This window comes from Charadrius vociferus, unplaced genomic scaffold, assembly GCF_000708025.1.
Source record: "Charadrius vociferus isolate BGI_N301 unplaced genomic scaffold, ASM70802v2 scaffold308, whole genome shotgun sequence".
Taxonomy (NCBI): domain Eukaryota; kingdom Metazoa; phylum Chordata; class Aves; order Charadriiformes; family Charadriidae; genus Charadrius; species Charadrius vociferus.
The window spans coordinates 736271-759587 of record NW_009649929.1 but is presented as its reverse complement, the minus strand read 5'-3'; the positions used below and the strand labels follow the sequence as shown (position 1 = coordinate 759587).

Below are 23317 nucleotides of genomic sequence, written 5' to 3'. Positions count from 1 at the left end.
TCGGATTTTATTCAAAATTTCTATTTTCATTTCCTGAGGGAGCAACATTTAGTTCATTCTATCTTGGAGAGAAGAAGGGGGTGACATTAATGTGACTGTGTTAGGCACGCAAAAATCTGTAGTGGGAGGAATCTATTCAGTGCTGGAGCGGAGGGACATACTGAAATGTTTACACAGCCCTAATGAGCCTCCGGAGAGGCTGCACTGATGCTCAGCGCTGAACACGAGGGTAGGAAAGCAGACTTTATCGCTTCTGCTGCTAGCACGACTGTTTTGTTTTGGCTAACAAATTAGAGGAGTCAAGATGTATTGTGTGAAAAAAAAATCCGCAGTATAAATGTGGAGAGGTGAAAGAAAGCCTTTGAGAGCGAGACGCGGCTGCAGCTGTCACTCACAGCCGAGGGAGCCGGGCAGGCAGATGCCTGTGCCGGACTGGGCAGGGACACAAACACACTTAGTGAGCAGATGCGCTCAAGGGATTAGCGTTTACATTGCAGGCCTTGCAAGGTACATGTAGGTCAAAGATTTAACTAATTCGTATCAGCAGCTATCCTGTCCTAGCAAACGCTAGTGTACAGGTTGGATGCCTGGGCCTCGGTATCCTTCTAACCTCCCTTGGGAATGCCCACATTGCTCCTGCATCGTGCTGTGGATGGAAACTGGAGCTGGTATCCTGGGGCAGCTGGTTGGAGGAGAAGGTGCTCAAAGCAAGGCCTAGCTTGAAGGGCTCATGTTCCTAGAAGCTTGTCTGGGATTTTTTGGCTCGTTCTTGTTCTACCCCCAATCTGTATTGCTTAGCCAGCTAAAAGGTGCTTCTTGCTCTTAAAATCCCGCCTTGCCCTGTGCTTAGCAGCCAAAAATGGGAGGATCATTTCAGGATTTAATGATGTTTTTTTAAAAGACTAGCATGCATAGTCTCTTCTTCCATGGACCAAATTAACTTGCCTCCGTACGTGGGAGATGCTGTAGGTGGTAGAGGGAGCATGAGGGGTGATTCCTCTGAGGCTGAAGGTACAAGGGAGCATCCCAGAGCAGAGGCCCTCTTGGGAGACTTTCTGAGGTTGCTGGGGTCTCCAGCAGACGTCTTCCCATTGAGAACTTTGGAGATTGCTTCCCTGTGTCCCAAGACAGTGCTTTCGGCCTCATCTCTTTGCTTAGATCAGCATGGAAGATTTAGAAATCATTTTCACCTCCTCATTCTCTCCTTAAAAAAAGCGAGAGTTGAAAGGACAAAAGCAATATAGTGAGAGATCACTTGGTGCCTCCTATTTTGAACTTGGTGTTATGTGGAGCTGGTTTTGCTTTCGCACTACACACTTAAACTTCACTCTGAGGTACAAAGCAGTGCTAGAAATTAGTCCAGGAGAATCAGTAATGTCATTTTAAGGAGTCTCATGCTGTATAAGGTGCATGTTAGATGTGAAGAGGGAATGTTTCCTGCCCTGAGGTGGTATTTAGAGTGGCCATTTGCAGCCAAGGCAAGCAAAACGTTATGCTCAGTTTTTACACAAAGTTTATTGGTGAGGGTGAGGAGTTAGTTTTTTGTCTTGTTTTGGTTTAGTAGAATTTGTACTGGTTTTCACTTCTTTTGTCCCATACATCTTGGCACAGGAATCCATCAAAATACATAAATGAATACAAATACATATTTAAGACCCCTAGCAAGAAATAAGTACTATTACCTAATAGAAGAGTGACCCTGCTTCTCGCTGAGATGTTGGAGCAGTGATATTAGCTTTGCTGGTTCAGGCAGCATCAGACCTTAATTTCCCTGTCTAGACAATTTGTTTATCTGTCTTGTCAAATGTAATTTTAAGCAAAAAAAAATCTGTAGTTTTCAAGAAAAAGGATAGATTCTTGATGCTGATTTTTTTTTTTTTTGGAAGTTCTCCAAGAACTGGTGAGCAAATGGAAAGAAAAGAGGGAGGATTTTATAGAGATAAAATAATTGCAGCCAGTAGTTGCAAAGTATCTCTTACAGTTGCAGAAAAATAAGAACTGACCTAGGTGTTTTTTCCCGTGTGTTAGATATGAAACCATACTAAACAGTATGTAGTAATTGTATATTTTATATTCATTCTTTGTTTGGCGTTTTCAGGTTTTCACTGAGTAATATTTAATTTTTTATATAAGCTCATTATTTATAAAGGTGTCAGTTTAATTCTTCTGTGGGAGAGAATCTGCTGTTTGCTAGTCAACTTTTGGCCCTGCTATCCAAAATAAGATGTAATAACAATCTGCGTGCTGTGCAGGCTTTGAAAAGAAAGCTGGAGATATTTGATAACTGCTCCTTCAAAATGGAATGCGATCAAATGCAGACTAGAAATTAGAAGGCTCATAATTGCTGGTTTTCTCCCTGAGGAAGATGTTGCCAGCAGTTAATGTGTGTGCTCATCCATAGGTGTCTCAGCGTAAGCAGGAGATCGAGGACAGGCTCAATGCCTGGATTGTGTTCAATGAGAAGAATAAGGAGCTGTGCTCCTGGCTGGTACAAATGGAAAGCAAAGTGTTTCAGACTGCGGATGTTAGCATTGAAGACATGATAGACAAATTGCAGAAGGTAAGTATTAGCGCCACTTTTCTTCAATTGCAGTCTGATAGCTCATTATAGAGATACCATTCCTCATTTCTCCCTTGCCTCTCGGAAGCGATACATGATACAAAACCAGCACATACAGGCTTCTGTGAGAAGATGAGCTTTTCTAGTGCAGCTCTTGTCTTCTTGATGTCCAGACTTGGAGCATAATGCAAAACAGAAATGCCACCTGACTGCATTTAGGCATGGAGTGTGATACATGTGAGTTGCAGTATTGGGCATGTGGGCAGTTGGGGTTGTTGGGCACACATGCACATGTGGCACTGCTCTGAGCTTTCCCTGCCGGGGATGTGATGCCCTGGGAGCCCCTCACTGCTCTCACCACCTCCACCTGGTCAGCAGTTATGCCACTGGTAGTCACAGGGCAAAGAAGAGCTTGAAGGACAGGGCTTGCCAAGCAAACAAGGAGTTACCACAACCAAAAATAAAACCTAATTCTGCCGCTTCTCCTTGGTAGTCAGTGCAGTTAGTGCTTTCTAATACTTGCATATTAGCTTGATTTTAAACTGGACCATTTTTTAACTGCAGTGTTCCTCCCCAGGGCTTAAATGTCTCAATATCTAATCCCAGATCTCTCTCTTATCAGAATACCAGCAAAATAAAGCCATCCTAGACTTGAATTTGGGTTCTTTTGATGTAGCTTGATTGAAAAAATATGTTAAATCAGGAAATCAGAGAACAAATTTAGAACATTGCTATTTTTAGGGTACTTACTCCTGGCACTTGTAATTCTTTAAGCTGCTTATATTTTCATAGTGGTTTTATTGTGTGAATGCTTTTCCATTCAGATTTTTTTTTTTTTTAAGTGAAAGAGTTCTATATTCTTACATAGAAACCCCAGCCATGACAAGCCAAACCTGCCTTCACATCACACACATGGGAAAAGAAACAGATAGTTTTGTTTTGTTTTGCTTTGTTTTGTTTTGCCCAGGAATTAAGCAATGTTTGTGTATATTTATCAGGATTACATGGAAGAAATAAACCTGTTCAGTGAAAATAAGCTTCACTTGAAACAAATGGGCGATCAGCTAATCAAGGCTAGCAACAGGAGCCGAGTTGCAGAAATAGATGATAAACTCAACAAAATCAATGATCGCTGGCAGCATCTCTTTGATGTCATTGGAGCACGGTAAGAAAATTATTTTCAATGTTTTATATGAGATAAAAGTCAGAGGCTAGTGTCCTTGACCATCAGAAACAGACTGACATGACTTTTCAGTTCTGTTGAAATTTATTGTTGGGAGTCAAATTAAACTGAAGTTACCTGTTTTTTGTTATGCCCTGTGGATGTATTATGACACCAAATACCTTAATTTATTGAAAGGTAGAGGGCAGAGTGTAAGAATTCATGTAAAATGTAATTTTAATCATGTGAGATATGTAAAAGAAAGAGTCAAAGTTATTTCTGTGTGGCTTGTGTTGAATTGTAACTTAATTTTAAGGGTGTATGGTGAGAGTTCATTTGGCTCCTTAGGAGACCCTCCTGTTCTAAGACATGCCTCTATTTTACCCTGTATCTGAATGCACAGAATTTGGGAATAGATTCCTCGCTTGTGTTTGTAGACAACCAGATAATGTTCTCTTTTTACATTCAAAAGTGTATGAAATTTCATTTAATATTACTGGTATTTCTTTAGTCAGTCTCTTTCCTAAAAACAACTGGAAGACCATACAGGGAGTTTATTTTTTAAATTCGTAATCTTCTGCATGGTGGAAAATAGTATCAGTTGAAATTAAAGCAAAAACCAGCATAGTCTAGGCAATTACTTCTTAAAGGATTAAACATCTTATACTTGACAGAGTTAGGAACATCATGACCATTTTAGTATTAGCCTTACTGAGACGATCCCATTTTACTATTATCTCTGAGTTTCTACCACAGCTTGGGAGGCGGACGCTGAGCTCGTCTCACTGCCTGCCTGAGTTTATTAGTAATCCAGAAATAATAAGCCTAACACCAAATTAGTACTGGTCTAAACTTCTTTGCCAAGGTTTTGTTTCACCTGTAACCCCTCTCTCTGGGCCTGCAGAAGCTCTCTTGCTCAGTTAACATTTGGGGCAGATGAAGCGGGTGGTTGTGCTGTGACAATGCAAGGCTGAGTGTGCTGGATCTTCATCAGCAATCTGAATTAATGGTGACACATGAGCCATGAATGATTAAGTAGAAGCTGCCTTCTTAAGATCTAACACTTTGCAGATAGTCTTGCAATGGTTCCTCTCAAGGTGTCTTTGTATTTGATCTGGTATAGGAAAGAAGCTTCACTTTCATAACAGCACTTTTTCTGTTCTCATCTTACAGTAACACACAACTTTTCAAACACTTTTATGATCATTTGTATTATGCTGTGTGTTAGTTTTGAATTGTAGCAATTTTTATATGCAGCTTACAATGCACTATTTTAAAACTGAGGTAAACATGGCACATTTCTAGTAATTTTTAGGAAGATATGCTAAAGAACTGATGGGATATTTAGAGAGAGGTCTGGCAGTCTTATCCAAGGAGTCTGTGACACCAGAGCACTTGTTTGTCTGCCTAGTCTTAAATCTTCAGAGAAGTGTGTGGTGGTGCTTTGTGGTATGTTAATGCGGATTTGCCTAGAGCATCAATGTAACTCCCAGTATTACATATCCAAGTGGATATTGCAGCTACTGGGGAGTTGATGTGATGCCTTATGACCATTGCTGTGTTCTTACCCCAAAAGGTCTGGAATATACCAGCTTCTAGTTGTGATTTCCATTGACTTTGTGTTCGGGCCAGGGTAATGAACTGGGAGAACCTGACAAAGCACGGTTCTAAGCAGGTCCCTCAGGGGTCCCAAGTTATCAGGCAGCCCAGTGGTCCTGCTTGGACTTAATGCTAACAAAGGTTCAGCATTTTGCAGCATGAGTGTAGCACATCTCCCTCACCTAATCCACCTTGCTTGGGCTTGGCTCACAGTTCGGCAGTTGTTGGCTGCTCAGTGATAAATGACGACTAGGCTAGACACTCACAACAGAATCCAAATATGGTCCTAAGAATTTATTTTGCCTTGTTTACAACCTTGTGACTTTCCATTTTGAGATCACTGCTATGGTGGTGGCTTGCTGCTGAGATTTGAATTCTGACGGAATTAAATTAGACTTCAGTTGACTGAAATTTCCACCTCACTCACAGGTATGCTTTGGGGCACTAAAAGGGAGGCTCAGGTGATGGGGAGGAGGCAGCAGTTCTGCCGGTTATAGATGTGGCACAAGTTGGGCCTCTTCATGAGGGAGCGGAGCAGAGCAAGGAGCTGGAGGCAAGATGAAATGTGAGCGCGGGTTGTGATGCCCCATGCAGGAGACAGTGTAGGCTGTCTCCTGCCTTTTCAGTTTGCTTTTGCAAAAACTTTTAAAAAACTTATATTTCAGCTGTGTTAAAAGAGCACATGAAAATAGCGTTGGCAAAATTAATGTTGGCCCTCTTGCATGAAGCCAGCACAATCCAGGCATCTTCACAGGATCTCAAACATCTGCCATCACCAGTTTCTTTCAACCGACAGGATGGGTTAGCTCCAGGGAGGTTGGAGCCTGTAGGGCATGGTACACAGCATGGGCTGTGCATGAACTGCTGCCCAATGGAGGAGAGGAGACTGCAGTGCTGCACAACTGCTGCTGTGGCAGCATACCTGGATGAAGCATTTTTTATTGGGCACAGCTTCATTTCTTGAGGAAGGTAAAAGGGATGGAGGAAATGCTTCAGGGCGGAACTGCCAGAAGGCCTTAGAGGGTGTGGCAATGGAGGTATGAGAATGCTGCCTGGAGAGAAGTGATGAATTTCGACTGTGGCTGGGAGACAATCTTGTCTTGCTCCTGAAAAAAACTACTTGTAGGAACTTATTTTCACAACACCTCTGTGAAATGATGAGGTGGTTTTGCTCCTGGCTTTTCAGGTCAGTAGCTGCAGCAAGAAATTGAAGTGAAAGTTTTCTGAGTTTTTGCGTTCCGAATCTGCAACCACTTGAAGCTTTTTTTTTTGACAAATACTATGACTTTATCACTTCCTGTTAAACACATTACCAGCTGCTGCTTTTATTTGCACTTGCAGGTGCACCACAGCCCATGGCACTGCTTCCCTGGCCCCCAGTGGCCATCTGTCTCAGGGGCAAGGACTAAATCTCACACTGTCTTCATGACAGGCCAAGAATTGGGCAGTAAGTAAAATACAAAGCCATGCAGTGAGTAGAAGGAGAAAATGTACATTGAATAGCTTTGTGTTCGAAGCCAATCCTCCATCCTGGGTGCTTAATCTTTCTAGTAGACAAGCACTTTATGATCCTGTGGTTAAAGAGTATAAAATAACCCATATCCACAAGGGATTCTAATCAAGATTTATAGGCAATTTCAGTTCTGTGGTTTCTAGTGTCTCCATGGTTGATTTTGCAACCTGACTAATGTTATCTTTTCTGTAGTGCAGTGTATGTCTCTGTGATACCAACATGAAGCCAAATGAGTCTTGAGCCAAAGTATCAATACAGAGCGTTCCTCCTGATAGCTTATTTCACCTTTTTAAACCAATAAACATCCTGGGACAGATGGGCAAATTAGGTGAGCTCTCCATTTAGTTCTTGAAGTGATTCTCTTAGTTTGTGTTGACAAGCTGAGATTTGCCATATGGCTGCACTTGCAGGACTTAATGCTTTCATTATATGTCTGTGTTAGTCTTGTGTGGTGACAAAAGCTTTGCCACATGTGTTGCAGCCGGAGGGGTGGCTTGGTGCAAACTTGGAAAAGTGTCCAAATATTAATTCTGGTGGGATAAAGTAACCATCAAGATATTAGCATGCCTGGAAAGGAGAACAAGTGAATTTCTGTTCAGCTTGGAAGATACTCTTACTAGGGGAGGTTCTTGTGCTGAGGTCTTTGTTGACAGAGGGGGAATGCAAACATACTAACAGGCAGAAAGGGAGCATTGTGCTGACAGTAAAAATGGACACAGAAAATCTCTTGCTTTTGTTCTCTCATCACCAGCCTCTTAGCAGCACTCTGCCAGAAGAAACCACTGCGTGCTTGCACATACACCCAAGTGAAGGCCCGAAACAGTAGGAGAGGGAGTGCACAGGCTGCACATGGGTTGTAGGCAGCCAAAACCCCGTGGAGTGGAAGTTGCATCCCCAGCATGCTCTGGAGCAGCACTCCCGGCCATGCATTAGCTGGCAAGAATTGCCCAGGAACCGTGTTGTGCACAGCCATGTCCCTCAGTGTCCTTCCCTGGCTCGTCCACCACTGGTGCTAACTCCACGCATTGCCGCCCAGACCAGCAGGGAAGCGTTAGCCTTCTGCCTGCTGGCAGACCGAAGGAGCACCCACATGTCGTGGGATGGTGTCTGTGCTGCCTGGGGTTGTGCAAAGTGTTTGGACGGTGCTTGAGCCTTCATTAAAGCCGCCAGCTTCATCAGGGGCTGCCTCCAGCAGTTTTGAGTCTGCAGACTAATCCCTACAGTAACAAATGTTGTATTTCTGTACCTCCTGGCATCCTGCAGCTCTTCCCAATGCCATGAAGCTGTAGAAGGGGGATGCCATTTTTCAGCCTTGTGGAGGAAGGCACATTTTTTGTGTATGTAGCAAATGACTGTGGGTTCAAATGACTGTGGCCTTTAATGCTGGCACGAAAATACAGGTAGCTAGCAAGGCCAAATGTGCCTTCTCATTCTTTTACAGGTGAATGCTTAGCAACTAGGTCTTTTCTCTGTGTTTGCAAGCCAACAGCCCTCATTGCAGGGTACAGGAATCTTGAACTGCCACAACCAAAGTCAGTCCCTTCTTTCCCACATTGAACTTGGGAGATCCAAGGTGTATTCAGCTGATTTCCTGCATACCCCAGCTGAAATTCCCAAACAGCCTGAAACTGCTGAAGTTGCAGTAAAACAGGAGGGAGTTGAAGCTCTCCAATGACACCACCATGTGCTGTGTAGCGGGTCCACAGAGGTTTTATTGGGGAGCTCCAGTGAACTGCTGCTCTGTGCTTCCCCTTCCACCCTGCACCCTCACTGCGGCTGGGCTGCCCTGATAGCTGCTCCAGTGGCAGAGGGCTCCAGCTTAGTATACATTGGGAGTGAGCGATTTCATACCACCTCTCAACTGGTCTCTATTTATTTTCCACCACATTGCTTAACTTTTGGCAGGGACAGACTCTTTTCGCAGGACAGACCCTTGGGCACCATGTGTTGGTGTGCTGTCCTACCCTGTCGCAGCTGCAGCCGAGCAGCCCTCAGTCAATGCGGGTGCACTCCGAGTTCAAAGCTCTTTTTAAATTGGTGCAGATCAGTATTCCATGGCAAGGGAATCAAAGTATGCTGCAGTGAAGCCCCCGGGTAAATGATGCAGCCATGTTCAGTGGAATTATACTGGTTTGTGGCAGTACCACTGTAAAATCTCATTCTTGTCACTATTTTGGTGCCAAAAAAAAAAAAACTGGCCAGTTGAAATCTCACTCACACGGTGCCTGCTTTCTTTCCATGTTCTCCAGGCTCCATGTCCTTTATGGATTACACTTCTCTTCGGTCCAAAAGCTGTGACAGAATTAATTATCGTATCAGGCAGGATGGTTGGGCTTATTTTGGTTATGCAATGTGTGCCGAGGTGCACCAGGAGCTGGGGGGGAGCTGGCCGTGCAAAAGGAGTCCTTGTCATCCTCACAGTCGCCGTTCCTGCTGTCTGCCTGTCAAGCTGGGAAGGTTATTTCCCTGTTTTCTCAGACCTACCATTTCAAATGGATTTTTGAACCTCCTTGGACCATACTCAGGTTAAACTGTCGAGGTGACTAAGTGTGATTTACCTGTGCAAATATACGGTGTGCGGTGTCTTCCCCGGCACATTTTATCCTGCCATGTATTGAATGTGAGCGATTGGCAAGCCAATACAGGTCTGCAGAAGATTACCCGAACACTGAAAAACCCTTGATTTCAAAATAATTCCTTGCATTTTTGGTGGGATTATCATAACTTCTTTACTTTTTCCTGATATTGGCTGGGTGGGGAGTGACTTTTAATTCAAGGTTCTCTGACTTCCGCCTTTTTTTCCCACCCCGTGATCTCTGGCAGTCATAATACACAAAAATCATGACAGTGTGTTTTTCCACAAACAAATGATATAATAAATGAAGATTAGGGGTTATTTTGTCCTCCGGCGTAACAGGCTACTTGCATTGGCCGCCTTCCCCCTGCACTGGAAGGTTAAAGAGAGGACAGGTTAGTGTGTGGGAGATTTAATTCGTACTTAAATACCTGGGCTATAATGGTAAAGGCGAGAAAGAAGAAAGCAGGGGAAGTAAGGATACATCTGTGTGCGTGGTGCCTGTGCGTGGATGTACGTTTTCTCATTTTTTTGAGTTTGCTTCAAATTGATGCTGCTGCAAATCATCCGGGTCTGAGGCTCCAATCCCTCTTTCGCACAAGAAATGAGCACTGCATCTACCTTTTTCAGCGCCGAAGCCTCCAGCCTGCAACCTTTTTGTCGCCAGCCGCGGGCAGCCGCTCAGCGTGCGCTTCTTCGCGTGCGAATTCTCTTGTGTCAGAATAAAGCTCTCGTGGTTTTGTTCTGAGGAGGGATGCGGCCATTTGCCAGGTAAAATCCCAACCCAAAATGTAGGGGTTAAAACTGGGGAGAGCTACAGTGGCTCCCCAGCTCGGGGGGGGGGAGGAGGTTGGGCAAGCCTCCCCCCCCTTACTCGGGATGCTAAAGCAGCGAATAAATAGGGCATCTGTGGAGGAGGGGTTTCCTCTTCCATGCCTGCCGTGGTCGAACAGACGGTCCCCTTTGCAGCTTGGGATTTGCAAGCTGAGGAATGGTTTTTTCTTTCGAACCGTAAGTGCCATGTTGGTAAGCGGTTGGGGGTTTGGTCGGGGGGAGGGCACCGCAGTGCCGATGCGCCAGTGGCTCCCTGCAATTCGCCTTGGACAAGTGGATGAGGGGGAGACGCGGCGCGTTAGCAGGAGGAATAGGGCTCAGGGGCCTCTCGCTTAAAATCAGCTGCGTTTTGGGAGTTTTGCACCCAAGAGGGTGGAGATCTGCGACAACAACCTTTTGGACTGGCCGGCAGGGTAATGCGAGAAAAGCCTCCTCCGGCGAACCCGCTGTTTGCTCTGCTCGCTGTGCTAACACAACCCACGGACACGGGGGCTTCCTCCCATTGTACCAGGGCCGGGTGCTGTGCAGAGAAACGTCCTTGCGTTTTATACGAAGGCCTAAAATTTGCCTTTGACATCATCTCTCCAAATCGAGTCTTTTGTCCCTCACATGGCTTAAGCTCGCCCTTGCGACTTACTGAACAAAGGTTTCCTGGGTTGTGCATCTCATTTGCCTTACCGGGTTGTAAACAATCCTATCAGCAGGCAGGGCAATTCCAGCTCTTCTTTGGTTAAAAAGAAATGTATGTAGTGTCTTCTTCTGATGACATTTGTGCTTGTGAAGGAGAGTTTGGAATATATGTCAGGAGGTTTTTCTTTCCTTCAAACACTGAAATTTGAATGTTATTTATTACCTTGTTTGAGCTTCCCTGTACGTTTTCCTGCAGCATTTTGACAGCTGATGCAATGCAATTGGCAGGCATTTTGTAATTCTTTATGTTTGTGTGAATACATTTCAGTCAACCTGAAAGTGTCTTCTACTGCTAGATATTTCCTGAGCAGTTACTACAAAATATTCTGTGTATTTGTGGGGTTATGCAATGATTCAGCCTGAAACAGGTTAATGCATTTTTCTTGTAACCCAATGCTGGCAACTTCATTGAAGATATTAAGACCCAAATCCAATCTCAAGTCAGGTCAGTTAGTCCTTCTGTTCACTTTTGCAGCCAGCTTTTAGTTATAATCTACTAGTTTTGTTCTTTTCCTGGCATTTCTATTTTGGTGTAAAGATTAAGACATTTAGAAACTGGCTTTGTTTGGCTTATCCCAGGCATCTTATGTATGTGTCTAAGCACTGTTTTGAATCAGGATGGTTTTTAAGCTGGGCCCATTGCACAGTACAAGGGATGGTTGAGTTTGTTGGGTTTTTTTTAGATTAGTGGTTATATTTGTTGGATTTCTAAAATTATTACTGTTTTTTTTGCTTTTGGGGGCATGTTTAATGGTGGCAGGTGAGTTCTCATTGGGAAGTGAACTACGGATAGGTAGGCCTTTATTCACTAAACAGTAAGTCTTGCCTGTTTGACCAAATAACTTGAGAATTACACTTTGTGGAGGAAAAATTCAACCAACAGTGGTGGCAGCCTCTTCCACCTTCTGGGTAACTGGGAGGAGCTCGTTTCCTCTGCTGCGCTTGAACTTTTATTGTTGTGAATTCACTGTGTGCTGGGTGTTTGGCCACCTGGATGTGGGGGGAGCTTTTTGCCCCCAGGCTTGGTGGCTGTGCAGCCCCACCCAGGAGGCCTGTCTTTCTGGAAATGGTCCCTTCAGAATGCATCTCAAAAGAATTCATGAGGTTTCTTTCATGCAAAGAGCAGATAATTTGAAAGAATGCTTGCAGCATGCAGAAACGCATCTGAGAATGGTTGTTGCATATGCATAGACTTTTATGGCTGTAATTAGTCTATTTTACATTTTACTTTGAGCTGTAGACAGAAATGGCAGTTCCCTGTGACTTCTGTGCAAGATGAGAGTGCTGGAGAAGGATGCTCAAATTTTTCATCATTTCACCTGTTGTTTCAGTGTAGAACCTTACCTTTTACCTTGGGCTCTCTGTCCACTGACTGCAACAAGAGCAAATCCACTAACGTGAACATCTGGACAAGACTGTCTTCCTGTTTACACACTGCACTGATAGGAACTTCTGTTAGGTTTTTATTCTTCTCTGGCTGCTTAGCTCAAGTTTGAGATTAATGACTTGGAGCAATACAAGTGATTAAATGACAGACAAATGCCATATTCTATCCAGAATATGTAACAAATTAAACTACTTAATTACAGTGGTATGTCTGTAATGGCAGTTCCTAGAAAGTAAATACAAGCTCACAGTATCACATTGATGCTGTCTTTGAGACTATTGCTTCTAGTAACACTAGAAGATAAAGACCCGCATATTTATGCTAATATCTGTAACTTGAATTTTGAATTTCTAAGCCAAAATAATGTTCTTGGAGGATTTTTTTGGTGCAAAACCCCCACTTGGATTCTAAAACTGTTGCTTTCTAAATTTATTGATCGTGCTGTCAGTAATAAAGACATTTCTTTATAATCTAATGTCCCTTAGTTTCGCATTGGACCTCCTTGGCTGTGTTCACCTACCTGTTATCCACTATGCAGACTGAAGAAAGATGTCTTGCAACCCATGAATTTTTCTGTAATGCAACTTCAGGATAGGAGACACGTGGATAGAGAGAAGGGAGTACAGGGAAGCAGAGAGATGATACTGAGCAGCACAATAAGCTGTGGTCTCGGCACATCAGCTGTAGCATCAGATGATCCCAACATGTGCGTCTCTTGAAAGTCATCAGAGAGGCATTTCCAAAGCATTAGTGGGGAACATCGTAGAATATGGATATAGTCAGGAATCTAGCCTTGCTTTCCTCCTGGGTGGCCTGAAGTCATGCAGAATTAACAATGCAATGCCATAGATGTTTGGCTCAGACTCTTCCTCAGGCCTGGCTCTTCTAGTGGTTCTTCCTTTTAGTGCTCAACACACAGCCTGTACTGTCCCACCTGTCCAGGGAGAGGGCTCCTGAGTTGCCTGTCCTTGGTGAGTTACATGTGCTGGGGAGCCACAGGCACTGCTGAGCAGTATAACCAAGTAGATCCAAATTGACTGCTGGGACAGGAGCAGTAGAGAGGTCTGAGGGAGAATTAGGTCTCCTGAGTAAATTACTACCAGCCCATGATAGCACAAGAAAATGCTGTACAGTTACTGGAGTATGAGATGTTTGTTGAGTACCAAATAATGGAATTAGAACCAGAAGCAGGAAGATTTATATAGCTGCTGTTCGCTTGGGAGCCAGGTGCCTTCTGCATACAGGGTTGAACTTTGGTGCAGAGCTCTGAAAAGAGGTTGTTAAGGAAAGCGAGAGCAGCTAAATGCTTCTGTCATCCCGTGGCTTCCTCTGAGCTGCAGTGGTGGGAAGCACCATCAATGTAAAGGGGCAGAGGTAGCTGCTTTGTGCTTTACACCAGTATCAGTGGCTTTGTGGGTGCAAGGCAGTGTGACAAGGTGGACCATGGACTTGTGCTAAATCCTTCGGGCTGGCTTGCAGAGTTGCATCAAGCAGACAAGACTAATTTTACATTTAGGAGAGTGCAGAGTTGCTGAATGCCTGCCAGGAGTATTGCCATCTTCTCTCCTCATAAAACAATTGAAAGTACTGCCTGGTCCTTTTGGGACAAGAGGTAGGGGAAGCTGCTTCCCATTATGATAATTCATGTGGGACTCCAAATGTGCTGACGTTACTCTGTACCTTCACAGTAACCAACAGAACTGAACAAATCCAGCAGGATCATTCCCACATCTCCTCCATAACTGCTTTACCCTAAATCAAGTATCTAGCTGACGTACCTATCCTCTTTTATTACCTTAAGGTTGCTAATAAGATCAGTCGTTGCTTACAGAGTGGCATGTTCATTGTGGATTAGCTGTCCTGCGTATCTTCTGTTGTATCATATGCCACAACAGGCAACTGCAGAAGTCACTCGGTCACAGGCAGTTTGGACCTCTCTCCTCTAAAGCTTGCTAGAATGTTTTGGCAGCAGGCAGGACGATGGGCCAGGAAACTACTCGTTTTGCTTGCAAGGAGGGGGCAGGTCCATCCACCATCCAGGTACCTGATCAGGGCACTTTTGTCTTGGTGTAATCTGTCCCTGCCTGCACTAGATGACATCACATCCCCCCCCTACCCTGCCCCAGTCCTAGCTTATACAACAGTAGTGTTGCAAATACATTAACATTCATCTCAGACCCCTCAACAGTCCCCTGCATTTTGGGACATGCAGTGATCCCCTTGTACAAGCTGCCCTTCCAGTCCCAGCTGCTGGTTTTGTTTAGCTGGTGACAGTTCCCTGCAGTTTGGCAGATAGGTCATGGTGGCTAATGAATAGGAAGTATTTTGGCCTTTTCGCGATGCATACTTCAGCTTTTTGCACTGCACTTGGCTTAGATAATGAGGCTCATCTGGGTAGTTGCTAGATCAGGCAATAGCTTAGAGTTTAATTCAGAAATTTGCATTTTAGAAGTCACGTGCAAAGTCCAGAAATCCATCCCAAGGCTCAGGGACAGAACTAGACAACAGAGGGATGCAAGCAGCCACGAGTACAGCACGGGGAAATGACGCGGGCTGAAGGGGGTTCTCCCCAGGGCATGGGTGCAATGATTTCACCTGACTTTAGTATCTATAGTGTTGATGTTTATAGTACTGCAGGGCAGACTGTTGCCGTTCATGGAGAGAAATATGTGCTTTTTTGTTACAGTTCATCTCATCTTGTGATCTGGATGTTTAAGAGAGGTCTGATGGAAATCATGATCTAGATTATTCTTTTCTCAATTAACTACCAAGGTCTAGATGGCAAGCTCTGATGCCAATCTGAAGTCAGAAGAGATATCACCCCAGTGTTGGGCTTTCTAGTCATTTTTGTTGGAAATTGCAATAAATGAGAATTTCAAGGAAAAGTGAGAGCAGTGAGGTAGTTTAACAGATATTCCTCCAACACATAGGGACAAATTTGCCAAAATCTACAAATATGCTACTTAGATAATTTGAGGGGCTGAGAAGGGGTTTTGACATGGGAATATGCTGTAAAAACTAGAAATAAAGAAAAGTTTGTCTACAGCTTGAGAGCTGTGCTACAAACAGCTGTAAGAAAAGTAAATGGTCTCCCTGGTTCATTTGCTTGTCAGCGGCACAACTCTGTCTAGACATCGGATATTCTCTCTCTTCAGGATTGTTTTTTTCATTTTCACCCACCAGGAGAGTCTGGCACATCTCTGCACATTTCAGTGTGTTGTTTAGAAGAGCTTTTAATGTAGCGGTGCTCTAAGTTCCACAGTGGCTGTTGTTCAGGCCTTCTCCTCTCCTGTCAGCATCCATTTGCCCAGGGTGTTAGACCTGTAGTTTGGGCAAATTCTGCCTCCATTGGCAGAGTGGTACCTTGCTGATTAGGGTGGGCCTGTTGGTTGCTGAAGAAAACACTGAACGTAATTCACAGCAGGAAAAACAGACCATAAATACCCATTTTAGTTTAACTGCAGCATGTTATGGTACAAACTCCCACTTAGACAAACATCCAAGAACTGACCGAAGAGCTCACTGGCAGATGAATGAGGCTACAAAAATTCCCTCTGCTCGTATATTTTCATTAAAGATTTCGCGTAAGACTTTCCTGCAGATGTAGAGCAGAGGCCTGCTGAGCCAATTTAGGTAGGTTTTGACTAAAACATGGCTCTCATTTACAGGAAACAGCTTGGTGCGACAGTAAGTGCTTCATAAAGCCATGCTTGTCATCACCTTCTGCTAACATCATTTCTACTGATTGTAGATCTTTGTAACAAAATGTTCTTCCTGGTTTGCTTAGGGTGAAGAAACTGAAGGAAACACTTGCTTTTATACAACTATTGGACAAAAACATGAGTAACCTTCGCACCTGGTTGGCCCAGATTGAGTCTGAGCTTTCCAAACCTGTTGTTTATGACGTCTGTGATGACCAAGAAATCCAGAAGAGACTGGCAGAACAGCAGGTGGGAAATAGGAGCAGCCAGAGTAAATGAGCTAAAATGCTGCTGATTACAACTGGTCCTAGTTTAAAATCACCTGTTTCTTTTCTTTAGCAAGGCCTTCTAACTGTGCTTATCACAGCACGTCCCTGCCAAGATGCATTACATGGAAAATTTTTATTTGCTTGCTGTAATTTAAGTATTGTGTTGACTTACCCCCCACTTCTCCCTTCCCCCCTCCACCTAACAAAAACATGCAAAATACAGACAAAAGCATTCTTACATTTGATAGTTTGGTCAGTTAAGTACAGCAGACTTCATAAGGTCTAGGCAGGGCACAGACAGTGTGCAAAATCCATGAGGGTGATGTTGGCTGACAAGGCGTGAATGCCAGGTCTCCTGCAAACTGGCTGTCACAGATTTTAAGTGCTGTGATTTGATGTATTGCCCTCAATACCTCAGTTCTCTTCCCCTCCTTGCAGACAGCAGCTTTGGAGGGTGGACTTGTGCAAACACACCTTTGACTGAGGCCTGATCCAGTAAACAGGCTCTGAAGATCCCCTCAGGGCTGAGTGAGATGGTGCGTGAATCCTGCTGAGACATAAGTGGGAACCTACCTAGCACTGTCAGGTGCTGGTTGAGCGCATGTAGGTGTTTATCTGAGACAGTGGCTCACCTGGGGGATCTTAAGGATCTATGCTAGTTTTAAGTGCTGGAGATGTCAAGGATTGGGCGCAGCTGAATGTGCCAGCTATCCCAGCCAAGTGGAAGTGCGAGATGACTTATAGTCCTGGAGAAAATTTCTCTCTTCAGCCGTCAGGGAACGAAAAGGAACTTCTTCAAAGCACAGACTTGCTCATGGAGTCAGTCTTTGCTCAGGGCTGTGCTATAAGTCTGCCCAGGTTCAAAGTGCCTCCTTGGGAAGGCTGAGAATGACCATGGCTGTCACCCGGCCTTTGTGTTAAACAAGAATATTTGCCCTGAAACTGAGGATCAAGAATAAAGCTGTCAAGCATGGAAGCTTTATGGCATCTGCCTTTAAGAACACCTGTGAGTGTTCTTCCCATCCTTCCCATCTTCTCTATCTCTGGCTGCTGCTTTTGTGTCTAAGGAAAGATCCCTGAGTGACTCAGACCTGAGTACTGTGTTCTCTGCTGGTTGACGTGGCTCTCCATCCACTCATGTCCCAGACGTTGTGGGAAGGGCCAGCTCCTCTGCGACAGGAGTGGAGATAGCTCCTGCCAACTCCACTGCAAGATGCTGGTCAAACATGAGAAGTCTTGGCCCAGTGCATCTAATGGTTTCATCTGCATTGTGAATGATCATGTAAACAATAAGGAAATATTTTCTCCCCATCCAAGTTTTTTGCATTCTCAAAGGCTGTGATAAATTGCGAGGCAGAGGCGAATGTGGGGCACAAAGGAATTGTGTCCAAACTAATTTATTTTTGTTGTGAGCATTCAAGCTTCAGCTCACTGTAAGAGCCATCATTTGCTGCTCAGAGCTACTTACTGCTTTGTTGTTTGGATTCGGTTTCAAACACAGACCTGGGCACCTCTAGACTCCTTCTACTGTAACCTTTTAGCAGGCTGAGTGTGAGAAGACTGTGCTGACTAAAAAGACCACAGTTTAAAAAAGCTTCTTTTGCTCTGCATTAGAGAAACCTTTATCTGAATGCAACAAGTAAAAAGATCTTTCCTGGTTTTATCTGAACAATTGTTTCGGCAAGAGCAGAGTGGTGGTGAGAAATGTGCCCTACAGGCTTCTTTTATTTGACAACCATGACTGGAAAAGCTTTACTTGTTCAGTCTTGAATAATGACATTTAAAAGCACTGTGCATCCACGAAGATGTTTTATGGCATGTTTGTTCAATTAAAGGATGAAGATTAAAACATGAATAATATTTTTAAGATTTCAAAGCTGTTTCACTAACGCAGAAGTCTAGCAGCATGTAGTCTGTTTAAGGTCTCTGGGCAATGCTGTGCAGAGTTGAGGGAAAAGTACCTTTTTGGGCTCAATGTATATTCTTGACCCCATTACATATTTTGTTGTGTTTGTCTTGCCATAATGCAGTCAAGTAATTTGGAATAACAGCTTGAAAAACAGCAAGGATTCTGTCTAGGGTTATTCCATGAACCTAGGCACAGCCAGAAGTAATGAGATCACATCAGTGATATTAACATAGTGCAAGTGGAATGGATTTGTAATCTTTGGTCCAAATTCTCATTTTCACTAATACAGCTGTAAATCCAGTGTAATTTAATGAATTCAGAATAGTCTCTCCAGGTACCAGTAGCGATGCTCTCAGATGTAGCGCCTGTGTTAAAAGGACACTGCTGCATCTTGCTCAGAAAACAGCTGTGAATCCTTAATTAGGTGTCAAAAATTCTGTTGGGTCTGCTTCTGGCAGTCTCTCATCTATGTAAAGATTTTGGCTTCTACATTCCTTAAAGCTGTACATTACCACAAATCCCACAAGCCAAATTTTGACCATTTCTGGCTTAGCCCTTTCAGGTACATATGTAACTCCACTGAAGACTGCCACTGGGTGATACTCAACTCCTTGCAGCTATTGACTTTTGGGAAAATCTTCCTTCAACTCCTTTTGGATTTACTACAAGCTGTGTCTGTTTTGGAGCTTTTTTTTTTTATTTTATTTTGTTTGGGTTTTTTAAGTCTAGAGCAAAACCAATTCTGCTTTATCTGTTCACTAAAATCAGCAATACCATTTAGTGGGAGTTCTCACGATTGCCAGTGAAATATTAATTTGTGTTTGTTGTTGTTCTAGTGTTATTCAAGCAAAAGTCTCCATATCCTTCATAAGGAAGGCCAGAAATAGGTTGAAAAAATGGAAATGTAGTGGACATTGTCATTTCATTAATATTTACAGTTGGCAGCATTGTACAGAGCTGCCTTTTTAATGAGAACTATTTAGATAAGGCTTGCTTTTTCTGTTATTCAATTACATTGACTTTAGGAGTGGTTATAGGTACAGAATGAGAAGCCAGACTATGGTGGAGGTGCACGCTCTGGAGAAGAAACATATAGTGTAAGTTAGACAAAAGGTCTTTGCCAGACCCTTTAAAATAGTCTGTCAAAACAGGAACTTTACAAGAGGGAATAACTAGTGTAACACCAGGTACTTGCGTGCTGAGTTTCACATCAGCCCGAGATCATAGAGTCACTAAAGTACATGAACTGTACTACAAGTTCTTTGTCAAGTATTACAGTGTAGTAAACTGATATAAGACACTGTCACCTTGTACTGTCAAAATCAGTAAGTATGTGTTTACGATATATGTAAGGTTTGGATTTTGAAAGCACATTAAAATTGTCCAGACTGTTAATGAGAAGATTGAGCTTTCACTGAGAAACCAAAGCTGGACAACCCCTTTTTGCGTGGCAGTTCTGTCCTAACCTGACAGCCTGTCATCTGCACAGCTCATCTTGCAAGTCCGTTTTCTAAAGCTAAATAAGCTTTTCCCGACACACAAATTGCTCTTTCCTCATCCTCTGCAGCATTTTGAAAGGGTATGTCTGAAGTCTAGCCATGCGTGTTTCCTTCTACTCAAGCTATTCTTTTGTAATGGCAGGATCTCCAACGAGACATAGAGCAACACACTGCAGGGGTGGAATCAGTGTTTAATATTTGTGAAGTCTTGCTACACGATTCGGACGCGTGTGCTAATGAGACAGAGTGTGACTCCATCCAGCAGACTACCAGGAGTTTGGACAGACAGTGGAGAAACATTTGTGCCATGTCTATGGAGAGGCGAATGAAGTAAGTCTCTTTTTCTTACCCCTCCTAAAGAAGTCTGCGGCAGCATTTTGAAGAAACACTGCAGCTTGTGCCACAAACTGAATTTTGAAAAAGAAAAAAATTCCAAAATTAATAGTTAGCTTGTGATAAAACCTTTCCATTTTTGCATCTCCCTCTCAGAATCGAGGAAACCTGGCGCCTATGGCAGAGGTTTTTGGATGACTATTCAAGCTTTGAAGATTGGCTAAAATCGTCTGAATGGATAGCAGCTAAGCCTTTTTCTTCAGAGGTTTTGTACACACATGCAAAGGAGGAGCTGAAGAAATTTGAGGTGAATTTTTTAACTTCATTTTTTTTTGTGCTCAGGAGTAGTCTGGATTGTCAGGCTGCTAAATACTTACTGTCTGTGTGAAGTGCCTGGATCACTGAAAAACACCAGTTCAGCAGTGGGTAGTAAATAAATAATTTGGCCAGTGTGTGGCTACTAGGTATCTGGCTGATTTATTTGTCTCCAGAATTAAAAATATAATGTGGAGAATCCAATGCTCTGAACTAACAAGATCCTGCTAGTAAGTTAAATATTTGCTTTTTATAGGCAGGAGAGCTTTGTGGGTTGGGGTGGTTTTTTTCTTTCCTTTTCCTAATGAGCTAAGTCTGATCAGATGATTTAAAATATGGGTCCTTCTCTGGATTTAACTGTGCAGTTGGAAGGTCTGTTTTTAAGGGGGGAGGGCATCATCATTTCTCTTGGTGGATAGTATCCAGATCCCTTCTCTTATCAGCAAGGGAACTGAGTTCCTTGATTTGCCTTGCAGGCGTTCCAACTGCATGTTCATGAACGACTCACTCAGTTGGAGCTGATCAATAAGCAGTACAGGCGCCTTGCCCGTGAGAACCGCACCGACGCAGCCAGCAAGTTGAAGCAGATGGTACATGAAGGCAACCAGCGCTGGGATAATCTCCAGAAACGAGTTGCTGCCATTCTGAGGAGACTCAAGGTAGTTGCACGGTGGGGTGAGAGAGTGAGGAGCACTTGCAAGTTTCTGTAGAAATTACCCAAGGGCAAAACACGTACTGGAGCAAATATCTTGTGTTGGTTTGTGTCTTGAGTTACCAGTTGTAGGAGAGCAGCCCTGGAAAGGTCACCAAGTACACGGCATAAACATGTTCTTGGTAGTTGAAAAAGCAAAAGGAAAGAATGGGTGCAGATTTTGGAAGGTGTGTTGCAGGCCTTACTGCTTCTGTCCCACTCTCCTCTTACCCAGTCCTGTCCTGGGTGGATGCGTTCATGTACTTGCACCTTTCCATAAATAAGAGGCAGAGAGACAAAAGAACCCCAGCGCAGATACAATTTGGAGTTTACAACGGAGCTCTACTTAATGCAAAGCTGTGATTCACCTACAAGGCTTTAAACATGTAGATGTGATGGAGAGACATGCTGCTGTCACCAGCTCCTGCTGTGCTCTCTGCCTGAATGTTGTCGAAGAGTGTTTGTGACACTTCAAAGAAGTGTCCTGCTTGTCAGTTAAACTGATCTCTGGGCAGATATTCTGTGCTGTGCCCTGGGGGAAACTTGTCACTGCCTGATTTTTAAATACAGCAGTGCTGCAAGCAATTGACAGGGAAAACTATTAGATCCTAAAAGTCAGTGGATGGGGCTGTGAGAGCGCTGATGGGATTTGATCTGTTCAGTTAGGAGGTGGTGTGTTTGGGCTTTCTTATAATCCCCTTCCTGAACAGTAAATCCGCTGAGGGGAACTGGGGCACTGTGAGCTGCATGTCTGTTAGCAACTTCTGTGGGACTTGGCAGCAGAGAGGGCTCCTCCTGGCTTCCATGCCAAATGGTGCATCAGTTACACTGGCGTGGTCATCCATGATCCAGCCTCTCCATTGTTTTATTGAGTTTAATGCCATACTTTAATTACTTTAATTAGAGATGGGGCTTGCTTCCTTTGTCTGCCTTTCTTCTAAATTTAGAACAAATTAGATGTTAAACCTAAGTCCAAATGACTGTTACACTGGTATAATGGGAGAAGATATACAGTGTAGAAGCAAGAATATCATTCTATGGAAGCGTCTTGCACTGCTGAAGTTTTATTCCCTCTCCCATACAAACAGTGTACTGACATAGGACACTTTGTTCTAGCATCACTACGGAAAGGGCACAGTTTTTATACATGCCATGCTGCCATTTGTGCCCTGAAGGCCTTTAAGGTGAATAGCAGTTCTGAAACAAAACAGTTTTCAGACAGCTCCTGTGACCATCTCTTTTAGTAGCTGAAGTCATATAACACTGGCTCCCTTCTTCCTATTCAGCACTTCACCAATCGGAGAGATGAGTTTGAGGGGACGAGGGAGAGCATCCTTGTCTGGCTCACAGAAATGGACCTCCAGCTGACAAATGTGGAGCACTTCTCAAAAAGTAACTTTGATGACAAAATGCGCCAGTTAAATGTACGTATCTTTACAAAGCAGTTGTTTAATATATTGGGCTGCCCTCTCTTGACAGAATCATGTACTTTTCTGGAACTTCACAATAGCCAACAAATCTCTGTAGGGCTATATTTGTTTCAAGAAGCCACGAAATTGTTAAGACGTATGCTCTGAATCAATATTAAACTGTACAGTATTTAAATTCCGATTCAGTGTTCAAGCTCCGTTCTGTTCTGCCATTTTCTCTGAACATGGGGTGTCAGTGACAGTGATATCTGGTCTGGAGAGGAGCACGTGCAGGTTAACATTCCTAAATTCAGGTGGTCTTTTCTGGTGAGAATTTTTTTGAATTGGCACTAAGGTAGGATCTCTCCGAGTGCATTGGTTGTAGCTCAGACTTTCCAATAGAAGTAAGACAGCAGGCATTTGCAATGATTCTAAAGAACATACTAGTTCTTTGCTACCTGCTCATATGCTCATTTCTTCTTTCCCCCTGCACTGTTAATTGTTTTGGGATGTAGATTTACTGTTGCGTAGGCTGGAGGCCCAAGCAACCAAACTTCTTTGCTAGTGAGAAAAAGGTTGTGTGTGCCCAACAGAAAAATAAACTCTGATTAGCTGAACTCTCATATAGTGATCTACTGCAGGCTCAGGACACTGCGATCGTATTGCTGTACACATGGGTGGAAAATGCCACTCATTTGTAACTGTAAACCTGCTAATAAAACAAACCTCTGGACCTCTTCAATAAAAAGATATTTGCCAAATGAAATTAGAGAACAATGTCAGTTGCTGCTTTTCTTTCACTGCAGTGAGCGAGAAGAAAAGGACAAACCTTAGGCTGGAAAGGGGCGTTACAAAAGTAATTATTTTTCTT

The 23317-nt window shown here is 43.5% G+C and overlaps 1 protein-coding gene across 1 annotated transcript in view; it reads left to right on the top strand.

The window, feature by feature from the left end:
• Positions 1-23317, top strand: part of SYNE2 (spectrin repeat containing, nuclear envelope 2) — a 178975-nt gene that overhangs the window by 145768 nt on the left and 9890 nt on the right. Inside the window, 7 exon segments of the mRNA XM_009891211.1 lie at positions 2402-2560; positions 3559-3725; positions 16108-16270; positions 19841-20028; positions 20188-20338; positions 20823-21005; positions 22324-22461. Of these exon segments, the coding sequence (XP_009889513.1) occupies positions 2402-2560; positions 3559-3725; positions 16108-16270; positions 19841-20028; positions 20188-20338; positions 20823-21005; positions 22324-22461 (1149 nt within the window).